Genomic DNA, 18,487 nt, shown 5'->3' with positions numbered 1-18,487 from the left:
TGTTGAAGGGGTGAACTCAAAGAAGGACCTTTCCACAAGTGCAATTTTCTTTTGGGAATACAAACTCCTTCTGTGAATAGAGTGAAAATACTGCATGCAACTGATGGCCTCCTTGATCCTAATCCTCACAGTGCAACCGTGCAAATTATGCAAACTGAATCAATGCATACACATTGTACAACTGAAGTGATTTATTCTGCTTAATTTAGGTTCCTTTACTGAAGAATTTTATATTTTTGCAGGAAACTCAGAATGGGGCCATCTAATGCAGTTGCTCTGTCAAAGGATGTAGGATGTGAATTGCACTCACAGAAGGGATTCTTCTGTGACTGCAACTCTTGTTCTGTAAATAGAAGCTCCTTCTATTCTTACAGCAATTGTGCTGGATTCCACCCTATGTACCAGGTCTGAATATACATCTACCTCTATGGACACCAACTGTAAATTGCTGTGTAGGAAGTGAAGCAATTAACTAAATTTTGCATATCCATTATGCCATTCTTATGTAAAACAACTTATTGAATATGTCTCTGTAAATATATGTTTCTTCTTTTTTACCTGCACACTTGGATGTATATTTGAAAATAAGTGTACAACAACAACAACAACATAAAAATACAGGTATTTGCTGCAGGAGGAAGGTTTGTTGATATAGATAGACTATAATCTTTCAAGAAATGCTACTTAAAACTTGATCCACTTGCGGGCACACAATTTAAGATTTCACATATATAAATTCTTAGAGCTAATAATCACTCATATGGCTTACAATATTCATTAATGTTAGCACAATCAGGGGATTCTCCTAATTTACCACAGAGAGATTAAAAGAAATAAAATGTTAGCCTCTCCAGCTCCTGTAATCTCACTACAAGGTAAGAAGACTGCAGTTCTTCTATGGTTAAATTATTCCAGAGGGTACCCATGTTAGTCTATTGTAGGAAAGATAACAGAGTTGTGGCATTTTAAAGACTAACGTTATTCCAGTTTAAACTTTCGTAATCTGATTAAGTGGGTCCACAAAAGCTTATGCCAGACTAATTTTGTTAGTCTTTAAGATGTCACAACACTCCCTGTTGTTTTATAACCAATGAATATGTAAAGTTACCTTAATTCAAGAAAAAATTAAAATTGGCTGGTAACTTTCACTTCACTAGACCCAACAAACATAAATCAACACAAGTAAGACTCCCCATGTTGCAGTGAGAGGTAGGCAGGGCTCAATCAAGATGTATCTCCTTCTCCAATCAAGACATATACAGTAAATCTGGATTGGGATGGTGATCAAGAAGAATCCAATGCCTGTCCTAGGAACTGTATTGCATCTCCATAGAAAGGCACACCACACACTTTGTGAACTCTGGGAATACTATTTTAGTCTTTCAAATGCCGTATCTCTGTGTGGGGAAAACAGGAGCTGCACATGTAGCTTTTTCATTCTTTCATTATAAGCACTGCTTCGAAACCTCAGCATATATCATCAGTTTCAGAGCTTGGCACTAGCAATTTCCAACACAGTTGAAATCTCTAATATACAACCAGGGATGAAACTCTTTCATGCAGCCACAACTATGCACTTCATGGCAATGGAACAAAGTGTAATAGGATTCTTGCATCAGAATACTCAAGGCAATTTAACACTTCACGGCAACTCTACTGTTATATTACGAACTGCTATTAAAATAGTTTTAGGTCTTAGTTAAAAAAAAGGGGGTTGGGAGGAAGTGAATAATAACTACACAGAAATATTTCCAAAGCAGCAACCGGTACAATGCATGGACAATTTGTCTTCCATTTGTGGGAACCCCAAAATACTTGGATTCCTCAAAACAGTTTTAGACATAATTAGGATGTATTGACTATGGAACAAAAAAAAAAGCGGAAACCAAGACAAAAGAGAATGCATATTATTGCAGTGCATCTTGGGGACAAAAAAACACTGAAAACTTCTAAATTGCCCACTGATCCAAAACTCTTTACAGTGTTTAGATCTGTTGGTTAGGAAAGCTTGATGAAAGCCACCTACAGACATTAATTTTCTTGAGAAAAGCTGCCAAAAAATGGACAGCTTGTAACAACATGTAGCCTTGGAAAATTAGAATACATTTCATTAAGTACCACGTGTTTACATTTCCACTGAGAGCATAATCATCTTTTTTTCCCTCATGAAACGTTATTTTATTTTGAAATAAGGTTAAAATAAAGGCAAGAGAAAGAACATACATAATAATAAATCAAAATCACTAAAGAAACAAAGGAATTCACTGATTATAAAATCTAGTCTATAACAGATATACTTACAGAACATCTACAGTAAAATGACCTAAGTATTTTGTTCCTTAATGACTAGTACATTTAACATTTCCAGTGTCAATATATAAGGTCTTATTCTTTTTAAAGTTCAGCACCTAACTGTTACTTCTCAGTGGAAGCCAAGAAGTCACAAATCCCCAATACATAAAAAATACTGTAATGTCTTACCATTCTTAGTGTTGGGATAAATGACCTTGTCCACAAACTCTATGTGTGAGAAGGTCAGAGAACAGGGTCTATTTGTAAACAATATGCTCTGTATACACACATGGAATCTCTGTGCAATGACAGTTTGCAAATATATACTCTGTACGTGTACATCTGCAAGTGCAATGGGACTTCTCCTTGCACCGCCGCAAATCTGTTCTGGAGGGAACCCTGGAGGGAGCCCTGGAGAAGAGTTGGGGGCCTGTGGGGGGATGCAGAAGGAAGGGAGAATCTGTTCTGCCAGCAGTTTCCATTCCATTGGATACATGTGTACAGTCTTTCTCATCTTCTGGTCAACAGGCTACGTTCAGGGCCAGGGGAAAGCAGCGCAGTCCTGCTCCTCCTCTTCCGCCACATATTCAGTCACCAGGACTATAGTCTGTAGTCACTTTTCTCTAACTGCACCACCTTAATTCATTAATTTATTCAAATCTCACTACCAAATTCTACAGTAACTCAAATTTTGAGTTCAGAATAAAACTTGCAATTTGAGAACATGTATAAATAGCAGGAATGTTTGCATATGTTTTATTTGTTCATATGTTAATGAAACCCATTTGATGTCAGCAAAGTAGGCAGGATAGAAAAGTAATAAATAAACAAAATATGGTATCAATTAAACAAAGGACATAATAATCACCAGAACATATACTGGGATGGGTAATTTTTTATTCTAGTCTTGTCATTTCTCTAGTAACCTCTTATCTTTAGGAACACTCATCAAGTATCAGAATACAGAGTTCTTGTTACTAGGAAGCAGAATCATAAATCTTAACTTAGAAGTAAATCCCATTGTGTTTACAATTGCAGCCTTTAAGTCTGGTAATGATTTAATACTCTTTTGGTACGAGCGACAAAATGGACAGGCTCATACACTTGTAAAGGAAATGAATGCCACTGACACCGTTGTAAGATGTCTGAAATAGAAACCAAACATTACCTGTGAATCTAGGTTCTTACGAGAGGATGCAGGTGTGTTAGCATAGGAGCTGATAGAGGAGCTTGTGTTAATGTCGTCAGTGCTGAGGTTGTCTATGGTGTCACTGATTCCACTGCTGACAGAACTGCTATCATCCCAGCTGAGGAGAGAGAGAAAAAAACAATTGAAAAACCCCAAATAAGCAATTGCCACAGATACTAAGAAGCCAAAGGATATATAAAAGGCGGTTTTAAAAATATCAGGATCTCATAGTTCATGTAGACTACTATTAATATTTTCAGATGTAACTGAGGGCTGGCCCAGGAAATCTCCTCAAATGATTTTTGAAAAACATTCACACTATTGTTGATATAACCTTTAGAAGAATTAAGAAGCCCCAGGTTTTTATAAAGGGTGCAATCCTACAGCTGCTAGACAGCGGCTAGATGGCCATTGGTTTTTTAGATGGCCAGCGCTCCAAGGTCGGTTCCCAGAAAATCGCCTCCCTGCCCCCTCCCCCGCCGCCTCAAAGGTGGCATGGTTAGTCCCTGGCTCTATGCTCGTAAGAACAGCACAGAACGAGGGGAAAGAGGGCATTCCTGGGGGTGGGGAGGGGACAGCGGAAGTCCCATTACGATGCTTCCTATGTACCGTCCGGCCTCCCTCCCCCACTGCTCCGAGGTACCTCAGCTAGACAGCTAAAGTCAGCTGTCTAGCCACAAATGCAGGGCAGCTGGAGAGCAGAGGAGAAGATTTCCTCCACACTCTGCCCACCCTGCATTGGATAGTCAGTCGCCTCCGAGTTCAGAGGTGGCCGACTATCCCCATAAGATTGGGCCCTAAGTTATTTTTACACAACCCAGAACTGTGTTAACCTAATACAGAAAATTTACATAAAAGCAGAAAATAAGAGATGAGATGGTGATTTGGAGAAAGATGGGTGATGAAGGTCACTCTGGATTTGAAATTAACTACTCAGAACTCATTATATCCCTACAGTGTTCTGACATACTCTTACTTTTATTACTTATATTTTACTGCATTTGATGTCACTACAATCCTGTGTAGTAGGCAATTATTATTATAATTTTACAGAAGGGGAACAAAGTTAGAGGCTTTCTCCATGTTCTCCATGTCACATACTGAGTCTATGATAGCAGTGACATTCTGGAACCTGAACATAGACTTCTCCAAACCAGCTGCAACAGCCCACTCCTTGGGCCTTTATTCGTTTGATTCAAAATTATCTGTGAAGTTATGGTGAACATTTTCTCTATACTGAAAACTCCAGTCTCTTAGCAAAGCTTTACACAATGAGCTACTCCTAAGAAAAAAGCATGAAACCCATATATAGATTATTATGCGGGCTTAACACATCTGTGTATTTGTTGTGCATACACACATATACAGAAGTGTGTGCAATGCTTTAGATGAGAGTTTGATTATTTTTTCAATTAGACACAGATAAGCATTTCTGTGTAGGAAAAAGTGTAACATGTAAAATGGGCCGTCGGAAGCAGAGATGCGAGGTTCAGAAAACAGCAGCTAACAGATGAAGCAAATTTTTACTGTTTCAAAGAGGAATGTGATTTCATACATAACCCCACCCCCCATGTATTTCTGTGAGAACCATTCCTCTTAAATGTACCTGACAGGATGATATGCCCTTTCAGCAAGCTTCTCAACACCTAGACATACAGTATTACTTCTAAATACAGCTGGGGTCTGGGGAGTGGGAGATGAAGCAGAAATTCATTCAGAAGCTGCCAGCTGGCTTCAGTTTCCAGAATTTCAACTAATGAGTGACTGTATCCCTCAGCTAGTAAATAATCTCACCAACCTTACACCAAGTGCGAAAACAAGAAGTTGCTATTCAAGACTAGCATCTTCAAACAAGAGACTCTATTTTTTATCCTCTGAACACTTATAGCTCAGAAACTGACTGCATCCATAATATAAAAGCTGCAACGGATAAAACATAAATCGCATTAAATATGAACTGCTAACAGAGATATTTGGAAACAAGTATTTAATACTTATACAGTCTTTAGAGAAGGCCCCGAGAGAATTATTAGAGACTGAACCAGCTGTTTGCAATATGTTCTGGGACATATCATGTAAAGAACAGCTGGGACAGACACATTCTAAACACATCCCTCTGGGATTAAGTTTCACCGGTTTCAGTGGAACTCATGCCAGACTAAGGTCCAGTTCAGATGCAATATTTCCTATCTCCAAATCATCTTTGGGAGAGAGGGAATGTGCTGTGAGTTTGCAGGCTTTCTCCTCCCCTCTTTATCACAACACAAATTCTCGCCATCCCTCTCACTCTTCTCCCCAACCCTTTAACCACTATTCCACCATATTTTTTCATCACTGGCTTGCAGTAAATATAAGAACAGGCCCCCCAATTAGCACCCACCATGTTTCCTTTTGGAAATTTTTGTTAATAACCTTTTATTGCAGCAAATTTAGTTAATCAGTAATAGATAATATGTCCAATATATCCTGGTCAAACAGACCCCACCCACTCCCTCGAACTGAAGAGACTGAGAGAGAGGGATCTAAGATCCAAAATATGTGCAGACATAACAAGTAACCATAGTCATAGCCAGCTGTGACAGTCAAATCACATGTGAGAGGTAAAGGGGTGGTGAGAGTAACCATCAACCCCATGCTCATGGTTAAAGGGCTGGTTTCTAACAAACAAAGTACTGTGTTATAATATCACCTATTGAAGAGTAAGGTAGTACAACTAGAGACAGCCCTAAGAACGCACACAAGCAATCTTCTCTTTACTACAACTGAATTCTGAAATGGTACATTACAGCAGTTTTAGACCACTTCATTATATAAACTCATTTAACTTTTCCCCATGCTTCAGTATCTCAGTGGTTAAATTCAAAAGAGAAGGCAAAGAAAGGGAAATGTAACAGCCCTCCTAATTACAGCATTCCAGACTCTGTGAGCAATGATAGGATCTTTGTAATTTGGCTGGGGCAATTAATAATTTCTGATGTCAACAAAAATCTGTTCGGCCATAACTTGAGACCCTGTGTACTTCCTTTTATACACTTGATCAATCAGATGAAATCTACTGTGGATGCTGGAAATTATGAGAGTGCTTAGAGGCATACTCATTTTGCCTCACATTCCATATTAAAGGAAAGCACAATTTTTAGAAGACTGAAAATAAAGTTGAAATCTGATCTGAGAGATAAGATATTGCATTTGGAAAGTGAATAAATGAAGTCTCATAAGTGTAATGGGTATTCAAATGGGACTAAACTCCGTTATGCATGCACATCTTCCCCACTCTATCCTACAATTTATTAAAAGTTGCAGGTGTCAAGTGAAAGGAGAAAGAGCCTAGAGTGGAACTAGTGGAGGTTTAATATGGCACCTCTAGATCTTAACAGAGTAAGTCCTGTTTCAGCCTCAAAGACCAGAGTCTATGAGTTCCTGACAACAGAAAACCTGTACATCTCGGGAAGGGGAGGGGTCCAGAAATCCTACATAAGAATCTCACTGCCAGATGTATGCACCATGCAGCAACCAAGAGGGAAGTTCTTTTACAAGAGCAACATGTTATGAAGAGCATTTTACACAAAAATTAGTGCAGCAATCAAAACTAGAAACAGAGACATGGGCTGATACATCTTTAATCAGAAGCCTTTAGCCAAGTCCCTCACTTGGCAGTCTTACCTTTCAAACATTTAAAACTGTTGGGTTGGAACCAGACTTAGTCATATTTAGAGTAGATTCATTGAAATCAATGGGATCTCCAACTTAAGTCTCATTGATTTCAATGAGCCTACTCTAAATATGGCTAAGTCTGGATTCAACCTATTATTGTCTTCAGTTTCTTTACTTTGGTCATATTTTAACCCCATCTTTCTTTCAAGTGCTCCTGGCCAAACTATAGTGGGTTATCTTATTTTATCATCACAAAAATCTTGTTTGAGAGGTGAAGCTGAAAGACATTGATTTCCCAAGCTACCCACTGAAGGAAGCTTTGAACCTAGGGTCCAACAGCCAAACTCAATGCTCTAACCACTACACCACACTGGTTCTTTTCAGAAAGCTTAAAACTGTATATAGGATGGTATCTCCCAAGTGTTGAGCCATTACATTTTACTTTTCCCACATTTAAATTCCACAGCAGATAGCAACCATACATAGGCAGCAGGCTATATTCAGGGCAATGTTACATGTGCATTGACAATGATGGGACTGGTATGATTATGCCCTTAGAAGTTCAATATGCAAACTGCATATTTCCGGTAACATGCTTCAAAGTAGCTCACTAGTGAAAAGCTGGCCTCTGTTAAGGTTCTTGAGCTGGCAACTGCTCAAAAGGGTATTGTTTTCCGCCCATATCACATTCCTGCCATGCCAAAAAGGCTGTTTATGAACGTTGCCAAATTCTGCATGCTCCCTGCAGCCAACCACAGGAATTCAGTCTCTTCAGAAAAGCAATATAACATAACGGATGCTTTTCAAGGGTAGTGTGTGGAACATACAAACTCTTTTCCCAAACAGACAAGTGTTACCACTCAGCACAATCCAGCTATCCAAAGCTTTGCAAAAACCAAAACCACAGGGATACACACAACTGGCAAAGGTAAATGTAATATTGTAGAGTCTGTCATTGTTTCCAAGAAATGTTATTATTGCACAGATGGTTTGTCTGAAGTTGTCTTTTGGGAACAGGCAACTGTATTTATTTCCCAACAAACAGAAATCTTCCATGTTTGTTCCATCCCAAGCAAGACTACTGTGCAGGTGCTTTTAAGAGGCCTGGTGAACTAGAAAGGTACCTGTGGACCAAGGAAGTCACATCTTAATAATCTGAGTTAATACGGAACTCTCTCTGTAGTACAAAAACAAAAGCTATCTTACACTACAGCAGGGGCGGGGGGAGGGAGGGGGAGAAAAGTAGTGCCTTAAGGCACATACAGCATTACAACTGGAAACCTGGTGATTACCCCTTTCTTCCTAAAACATTAACTATTTATTTGTTCAATGGTAGATGTCAAACCTCACAACATAAAAGAGAACTCTTAAATTCTTCCAAGAAGAGAAAAACCACAGAGTCTGTTTAATTGTACTATAAAACAAGAGATTTCCATTGTTTTCCTTTGGGACTCTACCAGATACTGACATCATGGCACAAGGAATTCCAGGAACGACATATAGTGATTGCATGGAATTTGTTTCAAAATGTTGTATCATCAGTCTACAGGATAAATGAGGGCAAGTTACTGCATGATGAAAATAAAAATCAGGGTCAGGATGATTTCATCTTTAAAAACTATGCCCAGAAAAAAATAATCACTTTTAAAGGTACTGTTGTCCAAAAAGCCTACTTTGTTACATTCCTCTATTTTACTAAAGCATGTGTGTTTTATTTTAAACTGAGATTCGATTTATACTCTGTTAATATAACCTATTTCATAAACGCTGACTGAAATATGTATCAGGATTTATATCAGGGCTCTTGGTGTCACCCAGTTTGGCTATTTCTTGGGTGCTTTGTTTAGTGGTTCATTAATCTCTTCTTGTTCATTTGGGAGTCTGATTATGTAGTGTAGTGGTGAGAGTGACGGACTGGGAGCCGGGAGATCCGGGTTCTAGTCCCCACTTGGCCATGGAAGCTCACTGGGTGACTTTGGGCCAGTCACAGACTCTCAGCCCAACCTACCTCACAGGGTTGTTGTTGTGAGGATACAACGGTGAGGAGGAGGATAATGTAAGCCGCCTTGAGTTCCTTGCGAGAGGGAGAAAGGCGGGGTATAAATGCAATAAATAAATAAATAAAATGTCCCCTAAATACACCATCAGGCATGCAAAGAAGAACGGTCAGGAGGAAATGATGCAGTGGTAAGACCTGATTTTGTCCACTTGGTTTTTAATCTATATCCTTCTCAGTCCTACTTCCTCCTCAGTCCACTTTATGCGTGCGATGAAGTAGCCTGCTGCCCATAAAAACTCGGGCTACAGTCAACCAGTTAATGTCCTAGGTTGATTTCAGTGGGCTTAAGGATGCTTAACTCTGTACTGGATTGTGGACTTTTATCTTTTTGCTGCTACAATCTAATGTTGAGACTGTTCATGGAATGTATTTGATGAAGAGTTCATTAAGCAATAAATGACAGAAGAAGGCACAGTGCAAGATTTTTAAATCCTGAGCAGTAACAGGCTCTCTAACATATTCCCCCTGCTATGAGTTAAGGTCCTGGTCGCAGCTCATTTATCAGCTCTTGACTAGAATGCTCCTCCTCTTCTGTGGTTTTAGCCATGCCTTCAGCCACCAACCAGATTATCAACTGACCTAATTTATATGCTCATCTATTATCTAAAGCATTCTGAAAGATCATAATATAGACATACATTTCTAGCAAAATTTCAGAATTTATTACACTGATTTTTTAAAAAAATGTAGTAGGGTACAGTTATTTGCCTGTATTTCATGCTCCAAGAATCCTTCGTTAGACACTGTTCATAACTTCCTTAAACATTTCAGATGGAAAGCTGTATTAAGGACGCAATCCTATCGATTGCACCCTTGCTACTTGGAGGCTTCCGAGATTCCTATGGCCCGCTGGGCTGAAGCCAGCAGGCTGGGAGCAGCGGCGGAGGCAGTCTTTGCCTCCCTTCCCTCTGTTCTTTGCTTTTCACTAGACAGGGTTTTTAGCCCATCTTGCCAAGGGCACTTCAGAGGGGAAGGGAAGGCTAAGGATATCTCATATGTCATGTGGACCTCTCCAGTTTCCTCCCCTCTCCCTGAATGCCCCCTTTCCACTTCCAAGGTTGCTTTTTCAACCTCAGAGAGGCAACCAGCACTGGCTGTGGGGACTGTGGGGGCAGCATGAATCTCCCCATCCCTCGTCTGAGGTTGGAGTACTGTCTCCGACCTCAGAAGAGTTTTTCCGAGCAATCCTATGGTCCCTAGGATGCTCTCCCAGGGACCACAGGATTACTCTCTAAGTTGCAAACAGTTAACTGGTTTTCAGCGAATTGTTCAGCACAAGTTTGCCTAAGAAACCAAACTGCCTTAAATTCAGAAGATAAATCAGAAAGTGTCAAACCCAAATGCAAGATTAGCACTAACCGAGAAAAAAGAGATCAAAGTAATGGGCAAAGATTTCAGCTGAACATATCACACTCATGCCAGCTGGCTATTGTTTTAAAGTCATGGGTTTTTTTTTACTTCTAAATATTTGGGCAATTCCTCTGGTTGGACTGAATGCTAAGGATCCACTAAAAAACACGTAGTGACAGATTCATATTTTGACATGACACAGCCCAAATGATGCACTTTTAGGTGAGATTTTAAAGCACTTACCTTTTGGCTGGTTATCAAAGTGGACACTAATTAATTAATTAAAAGATTTTTGGGGCCACCTTATAGAACAAACTGGCTTACAGACATAATACAATAATTACAAATAGCAATACAATAACACAATTAAAATGTTACTAGGTTAACAATATATCACAAAGACAGAGAAACCAATAAACAATAAGTTCCTTATCATAACCTTTAAATTATGCTTCAGCCCAACATTAAAAGAAACTATTAAAAATCCAAGCAAACAGTCTAAAACCAAGGATCTAAAAGTAATGACCTACAAGTGCTAAAACCTCTTAACTAAAATTTTTGTTGCTTCAAATTCCACCTACAACCTGAATAGTTTTAAAGTTGTACAAAAATAAGGTTCATAATAGCCAAATTTATTACTGCCAAGAAATGTGGGTGAATGGGTAGAGTAAGCAGTGATTCTTATGATATCAACTGACATATGACTGCAGAAGTGCATGCCAGCTATATCCAAGTACTGATTGGCTCACAGATTTATGTGATTCACAGGCACGCCCATGAGGGTATGAACACACAGCTCAAAAGGTCCTTCTGAGGTGATTGAAAGCAAATGTTTGGAATGGGAAAGGAATTGCTGTCCAGTGCCCCACCCAGCTGCTCCTAGTCCTGGACTCTAATGCCTGCTATTGCCTCCTGGTGACTTCCATTACTGTATAGTTTCAGAATTTTATTTCGAACATACTGCATATGGATAACAACGTACCACCAAGTTTGTTAACCACATAGAGACCATTTAAAATACACAACACACGAACACACCATATTTATGACACAGTATAAGCCAGGGGTCACTATAAAGCTGCTAGTGAGCAGTAGCTGGGACTCTAATCCCAAATATATTTGTAAAAAGTTTCTGGAATTTAGATTGGCCTCCCTCATGTCTGTCTTAGCATTCCCTGAAGCAATGTGCAGAAACTCAGTGAATGTCCATCAAACAAAGTGAAAACGAGGGAGGGAGAGAATGGACAGGTATGGGCAAATTGTTCCAGATTATTGTAGCATGATTGTTCATACTGTCCACTCCCTGCCCTATCATCCGTTTGCTACAGGGACTGTGATAGGCTACCCAGAGCAGATATTGGCAATATGTACATTCAGTTATACTTGTCTATCTTGAATCTGAAACTGGTTTAGCAAGTTTGCTTATGTAGTCAGTTTTTACTGTGAATGAACCAACGCAGTTCAACTTGTTCATCACATGTTTGGATGGTGCCTTCGTTGCATCAAAATTTACAAGAGCTGCCCTCACTGAAAAAATTGTCAAGCCTTTGTGCTCATAACAACAAGCAGAACAACAGGCAATATGTTTTCTTTGCATACTAGGTACAAACCCAGCACAGACAAAAGCCTTCTTCTGGGGTTCCCTGACAAACATTTAAAATTGATTCCCAAAGCTGGACCCAAAAGATATTACTCTAGGACTGTGAAATCTTTCCCCTCCAATAGGGGCATATCCGAATTCACTCGACTTCAGAAGATAATGAGAACTCCCCATCATACATCTACCTGAATGCCATCTTCCTAGGGGGAAAATAGCTTTTCATCCCATACAGTAAGTACCCATCTTACCATTTAAATCTCCTTCAATATCCTATCCTCAAATAACTACTTCCCTTGCAGCAGATATTTTCTCAGGTGGAACTATAGCTTCCATAAGAAGGACCAAGCAGCTAATAAAGTCCTGGCAGAAAGAAACCTAACAGAGCTGATCCTCAAGCAGGGATGTGCGAATTAGCAAAACTCAAGCTTTCTGAAGTTCTCTGAATTACATCTTGACGCTCGATCCAACTAAAGTCTGTATCAGATTGCAAACTTTAGTTCTTTTCTTTTCACACAAAAATATGTGCGTATTTCACACGTATTTTTCCAATTGTACGCATTGTGCACATCTGTAAGCATTCTTTCCCCATTGATTAAAGTGTATTTATATACATTTTTCAAATGTACACATGCTGTCCAACACAGCTTTTTTGGTCCATAAATTTCATTTCAAGCTCGGAATTGCACAGACTTCGACTGCAGACTGCATCCGAGTCCGTGTTTGATCAGGAAGGTGCGAATTGGGTAAATCCTGATCAAAAATAAACTGAAATGAATTTCTCATACATCCAAATCCTCAAGGTACCTTTTGAGATATCTATCATAATTCATCATCGGTCCCTCTAGGAGTAAACTGTAGTGATTAAGTGCCTGTCAGTTTTGAAGTAAGGCCGCAGCAGATTGTGCATACACAGGGGATTCCCTAGGTCTGCAGAAGTATATACATTTTTGCATTTTAAAAGATAGATAAAAATAGTGCTGAGAGCCTCTATGACTTTCAGAATACTGAAGGGATAGAAATAAGAAAATATAGAATAACTCCTCCCATTGTCTGGAGAGGGAATGTCTGAGTTCACACTAAATGCCAGATGGTAACTCCTTTCTTTGCTGCTACCTTTGTGGGCATGTGTGCGTGGATGGGGCAGGGGGTTATACACCACTGCCCAATCACAGCTACACTAAAATCCTGGATTTCTCCGTTATTTTCTATGAGTAGTATTCACTTCCCGCCCAGAAGAGAAAAAAAATGGGATTAAAGGAACCAGACATTGAGCCAATTGTATGAGTTTTGTAATTAAATCTATGGTTGAGGGCCATGGACCCCTAGTGTCTATTAATAAAGGGACAATGGGAGACAGGAAGGGAGAAAACTGACCTGCTTGAGCTTCTAGCAGCTTATATTATCTTGGAGGTAAGCATTGGGGTTGAAGCGATACATGACATGAGGGGTTTCTTTGTTTGTTTTTTAAAAACCTCTTTTCTTCATACTATACTCTTCCCACAGCTATACAGCAACAAAGAACTCAGGTTCAGGACTGATCCTAAGTCATTTAGGACTATAAAGCACAGTAGAGGAAGGATGGAAAATAAAAAAAGGTATCTTCTCTACCCGCTAAATAGGCTCCTGTTTCAGGCTAGCTGGAATTCTTTACTAGACACTATTGTTAGGGGCTGGGAATACCATTCAACACTCTGTTTGCGGACCACACATGTGTAAATCTAAACAGCAGCATTTGTTATGGGTAATGGTTCTAACCTGCCACAGAGCATCTCCCCCATAGTTATATTAGCAAAACAAATACTATACTGTCACGGAAGCGTCAATTAACATCTATGTCTTGGCCTCTTTACATATAGGCTCAGTGGCACAGTGAGTAGAGTACTGGGGTAGGAATAGACTGGGAAAATATTTCTCATTCTTAGACAGTGCATATTCAAGATTCAGCATCAGTTTTAAGGTACCAGTCCTGTAGCTGGCTTACCCCTTTCCCCACCCCACAATTCTAGTGATTAGTGCTGCCAGGGATCTGGAGTTGGTGTTGCCCTGCCCCCAATACAGCTCTGGCTGTGATGCAGGATCTGGGTTCAAATAGGTGGTTTCTGTGGTATGACTCTGGGTGAGTCTCTATTATTCTGCTTCAGTTTGTCATTTGTTAAATAACAAAATTTACCACACACGGTTTCTGTGAGGTCAAAGATTGTTGTTGTTGTTGTTCACTCGTTAAGTCGTGTCCGACTCTTCGTGACCCCATGGCCTTCCTGTCCTCCGCTCTCTCCAGGAGTGTGCTCAAGTTCATATTCATTGCATCAGTGATGCTATCTAGCCATCTCATCCTCTGCTGTTCCCTTCTCCTTTTGCCTTCAATCTTGCCCAGCATCAGGGTCTTTTCCAGGGAGTTTTCTCTTTGCATTAGGTTGCCAAAATATTTGAGCTTCAGCTTCAGGATCTGTCCTTCCAATGAGCAGTCAGGGTTGATTTCCTTCAGGATTGACTGCTTTGACCTTCTTGCAGTCCAGGGGACTCGTAAGAGTCTTCTCCAGCACCACAATTCGAAAGCATCAATTCTTCGGCGCTCAGCCTTCCTTATAGTCCAGCTCTCACAGCCATACGTTACTACTGGGAAAACCATAGCTTTGATTATACGAACCTTTGTCGGCAAGGTGATGTCTCTGCTTCTTACTATGCTATGGTTTGCCATAGCTTTCCTCCCAAGGTCCAAGCGTCTTTTAATTTCGTGGCTTCAGTCACCGTCTGCGGTGATCTTGGAGCCTAAGAAAATAAAATCTGTCACTGCTTCCATTTCTTCCCCTTCTATATGCCAGGAAGTGATGGGGCCAGATGCCACGATCTTCGTTTTTTTTAATGTTGAGTTTCAAACCAGCTTTTGCACACTCCACTTTCACCCTCAACAAGAGGCTCTTGAGATCCTCTTCGCTTTCTGCCATTAGGGTGGTATCGTCTGCATATCTGAGGTTGTTAATAATTCTCCTGACAATCTTAATTCCGACTTGTGGTTCATCCAACCTGGCGTTTCTCATGATGTACTCTGCATATAAGTTAAATAAGCAGAGTGACAATATACATCCTTGTTGTACACCTTTCCCAATTTTGAAGCAATCAGTTGTTCCATGTCCGGTTCTTACTGTTGCTTCTTGACCCTCGTACAGGTTTCTCAGGAGACAGGTAAGGTGGTCTGGTACTCCCATCACTTTAAGAATTTGCCAGTGTTTGTTGTGATCCACACAATCAAAGGCTTTAGCGTAGTCAATGAAGCAGAAATAGACGTTTTTCTGGAATTCTCTTGCTTTCTCCATGATGCAGCGAATGTTGGCAATTTGATCTCTAGTTCCTCTGCCTCTTCGAAACCCCGCTTGTACTTCCAGTAGTTCTCAGTTCATGTACTGCTGAAGCCTAGCTTGTAGGATTTTGAGCATAACCTTTCTGGCATGTGAAATGAGTGCAATTGTACGGTAGTTCGAACACTCTTTGGCATTGCCTTTCTTTGGAATTGGAATGTAAACTGACCTTTTCCAGTCTTGTGGCCATTGTTGAGTGTTCCAAATTTGTTGGCATATTGAGTGCACCACTTTAACAGCATCATCTTTTAGGATTTTAAATAGCTCAACTGGAATACTGCCATCTCTGCTAGCTTTGTTGTTACTAATGCTTCCTAAGGCATTCAGGGACATTAAGATCTTTTCTGTATAATTCTTCTGTGTATTCTTTCCACCTCTTCTTAATCTCATCTGCTTCTGTTAGGTCCCTGCCTTCTTTGTCCTTTATCATGCCCGTCTTTGCACAAAACGTTCCCTTGAGATCTCCAATTTTCTTGAAGAGATCTCTAGTCTTTCCCATTCTATTATTTTCCTCGATTTCTTTGCATTGTTCATTTAAGAAGGCCTTCTTGTCTCTCCTTGCTATTCTCTGGAACTCTGCATTCAGTTGGGTATATCTTCCCCTTTCTCCCTTGCTTTTCGCTTCCCTTCTTTCCTCAGCTACTTGTAAAGCCTCATCAGACAGCCACTTGGCTTTCTTGCATTTCTTTTTCTTTGGGATGGATTTCGTTGCTGCCTCCTGAACAATGTTACAGACCTCCATCCATAGTTGCTCAGGCACTCTGTCTATCAGGTCTAATCCCTGAAATCTATTCCTCACCTCCACTGTATATTCATCAGGGATATGATTGAGGTCATACCTGAATGGTTTAGTGGTTTTCCCTACGTGCTTCAATTTAAGCTGAAATTTTGCAAGAAGGAGCTCATGATCTGAGCCACAGTCAGCTCCAGGTCTTGTTTTGACTGACTGTATGGAGCTTCTCCATCTTTGGCTGCAAAGGACATAATCAATCTGATTTCGATATTGACCATCTGGTGACGTCCATGTGTAGAGTCGCCTCTTGTGCTGTTGGAAAAGAGTGTTTGCTATGATCAGCGTGTTCTCTTGGCAAAACTCTATTAGCCTTTGTCCTGCTTCATTTTGTACACCAAGGCCATGCTTGCCTCCCAGTGATTTCTTGACTTCCTACTTTAGCATTCCAATCCCCTATGATGAAAAGGACATCTTTTTTTGGTGTTAGTTCTAGAAGGTGTTGTAGGTCTTCATAGAACCAATCAACCTCAGCTTCTTCAGCCTCAGTGGTGGGGGCATAGACCTGAATTACTGTGATGTTGAATGGTTTGCCTTGGATTCGTACTGAGATCATTCTATCGTTTTTGAGAGTGTAACCCAGTACTGCTTTTCCCACCCTTTTATTGACTATGAGTGCTACTCCATTTCTTCTAAGGGATTCTTGCCCACAGTAGTAGATATGATGGTCACCTGAATTAAATTTGCCCATGCTTGTCCATTTTAGTTTGCTGATTCCCAAGATGTCGATGTTCAATCTTGCCATCTCATGTTTGACCACCTCCAGCTTACCTTGATTCATTGATCTGACATTCCAGGTTCCTAAACAATATTGTTCTTTACAGCACTGGACTTTCTTTTCACCACCAGACACATCCACACCTGAGTGTCCTTTTGGCTTTGGCCCAGCCGCTTCACCCTTTCTGGTGCTACTTGGAAATTCCCTCTGCTCTTCCCCAGTAGTATATTGGACACCTTCCGACCTGAAGGGCTCATCTTCCGGTGTCATATCTTTTAGCCTTGTGATACGTTCCATGGGGTTTTCTTGGCAAGAATACTGGAGTGGGTTGCCATTTCCTTCTCCAGAGGTCAAAGATACTACATAGCAATTTGCATATTTAAAGAGCTACTGAAATAATTAAACGACAATAAAAGCTTTAATGCAAAATGAATCTGAAAACTAAATTCTGATATGTAAGATGGTATGAAGGAACAGAACTTTCAGCCATTTTGTTTTTGCTTTGGGAGTCAGGGTTGTACAATGGTTGATATTTGTTTTAGAGGCTGTTCTAACTAGGAGGATAAAAACACATAGAAAGGCTTAATGTTCAGCCAAGAAAGGGGAGAAATTAGCTCACAGGCGGGTCAAACCTTCAGCCCAGGAATCTAGCAATTAAGAATAAATAGAAATTAACCAAAACCCTTCCCCTTCTACTGCACTTATATTCTGCTAGTGCGTTTCCCCACTGAGGCATCTGGTTGGCCATATCTGGAACAGAATGCTGAACTAGATATGCCCTTGGTCTGGTGTTCTTATATTCTGACTGGCCAAATAATTGGGAAGGGGAGTGAAAATAATGTATATAAGTAAAACTGAAAAATAAGAGTTAGAAAGAGAGAATAACATTTACAGATAAAGAAAATTGAAGAAAAGATGAAGGAATTTGAGAAAGAATTGAAGATACAGCACCACTGAAGAAGGAAGCCAGATGGAAGCCTGCAGTATATCCAGACTAGAGAAGCTAAACTGACAAAGCTGGAAGCTGCCCTACTGATAAGTACAGGCTGCGTTAGCATTGTCAGGGTGGAAACTGAGCCTATAGAACCCCAGAGCAGTTCGGATTCTGAGGAGGATCAGCAATCCGTGGGAGAGGAGCCAGCTCATCCCTCACAGGCACAGCAGCTGGTAGAGATTCCTCCTGCTGGCATTCCTGAGATAGACAGTGATCCTAGCAGTGAGAAAGTGCGGGAGGGGGGCTTGCTAGATGCTTGACGCAGAGAGTGACGAGCAATGGAGGGCGCAGAAAGGAGGCATAGCGCCCATTTGGCGCACAAGCAACGGCCGCCTCCTGTGGACCCAAGGGAAAGAGGGAGGATCTTTCCCTAGCCCATAAATTCAGTGACTTCAAGTGATTCTCCTTCAAATGGGGATCAACTGCCTACTCGGAACATAGGCTACTCTGCTGTTCATTGCTTAGTTGCTGGTGATTAGCATCTG

The 18,487-nt window shown here is 40.5% G+C and overlaps 1 protein-coding gene across 1 annotated transcript in view; it reads right to left on the bottom strand.

Annotated features, from left to right (window-relative positions):
- NAV2 (neuron navigator 2) overlaps nt 1-18,487 on the bottom strand; it is a 368,840-nt gene that overhangs the window by 78,208 nt on the left and 272,145 nt on the right. The window contains exon 13 of the mRNA XM_084852298.1: nt 3,461-3,599. Within this exon, the coding sequence (XP_084708424.1) occupies nt 3,461-3,599 (139 nt within the window). The remainder of the gene's footprint in view (nt 1-3,460; nt 3,600-18,487) is intronic.

The sequence above is a fragment of the Heloderma suspectum genome, chromosome 1 (genome assembly GCF_057233095.1).
Source record: "Heloderma suspectum isolate Gila_16-S chromosome 1, 16-S_ref, whole genome shotgun sequence".
NCBI classification, from domain to species: domain Eukaryota; kingdom Metazoa; phylum Chordata; class Lepidosauria; order Squamata; family Helodermatidae; genus Heloderma; species Heloderma suspectum.
Note: the sequence above shows the minus strand (reverse complement) of the source record. Positions and strands in the feature narration are given on the sequence as shown.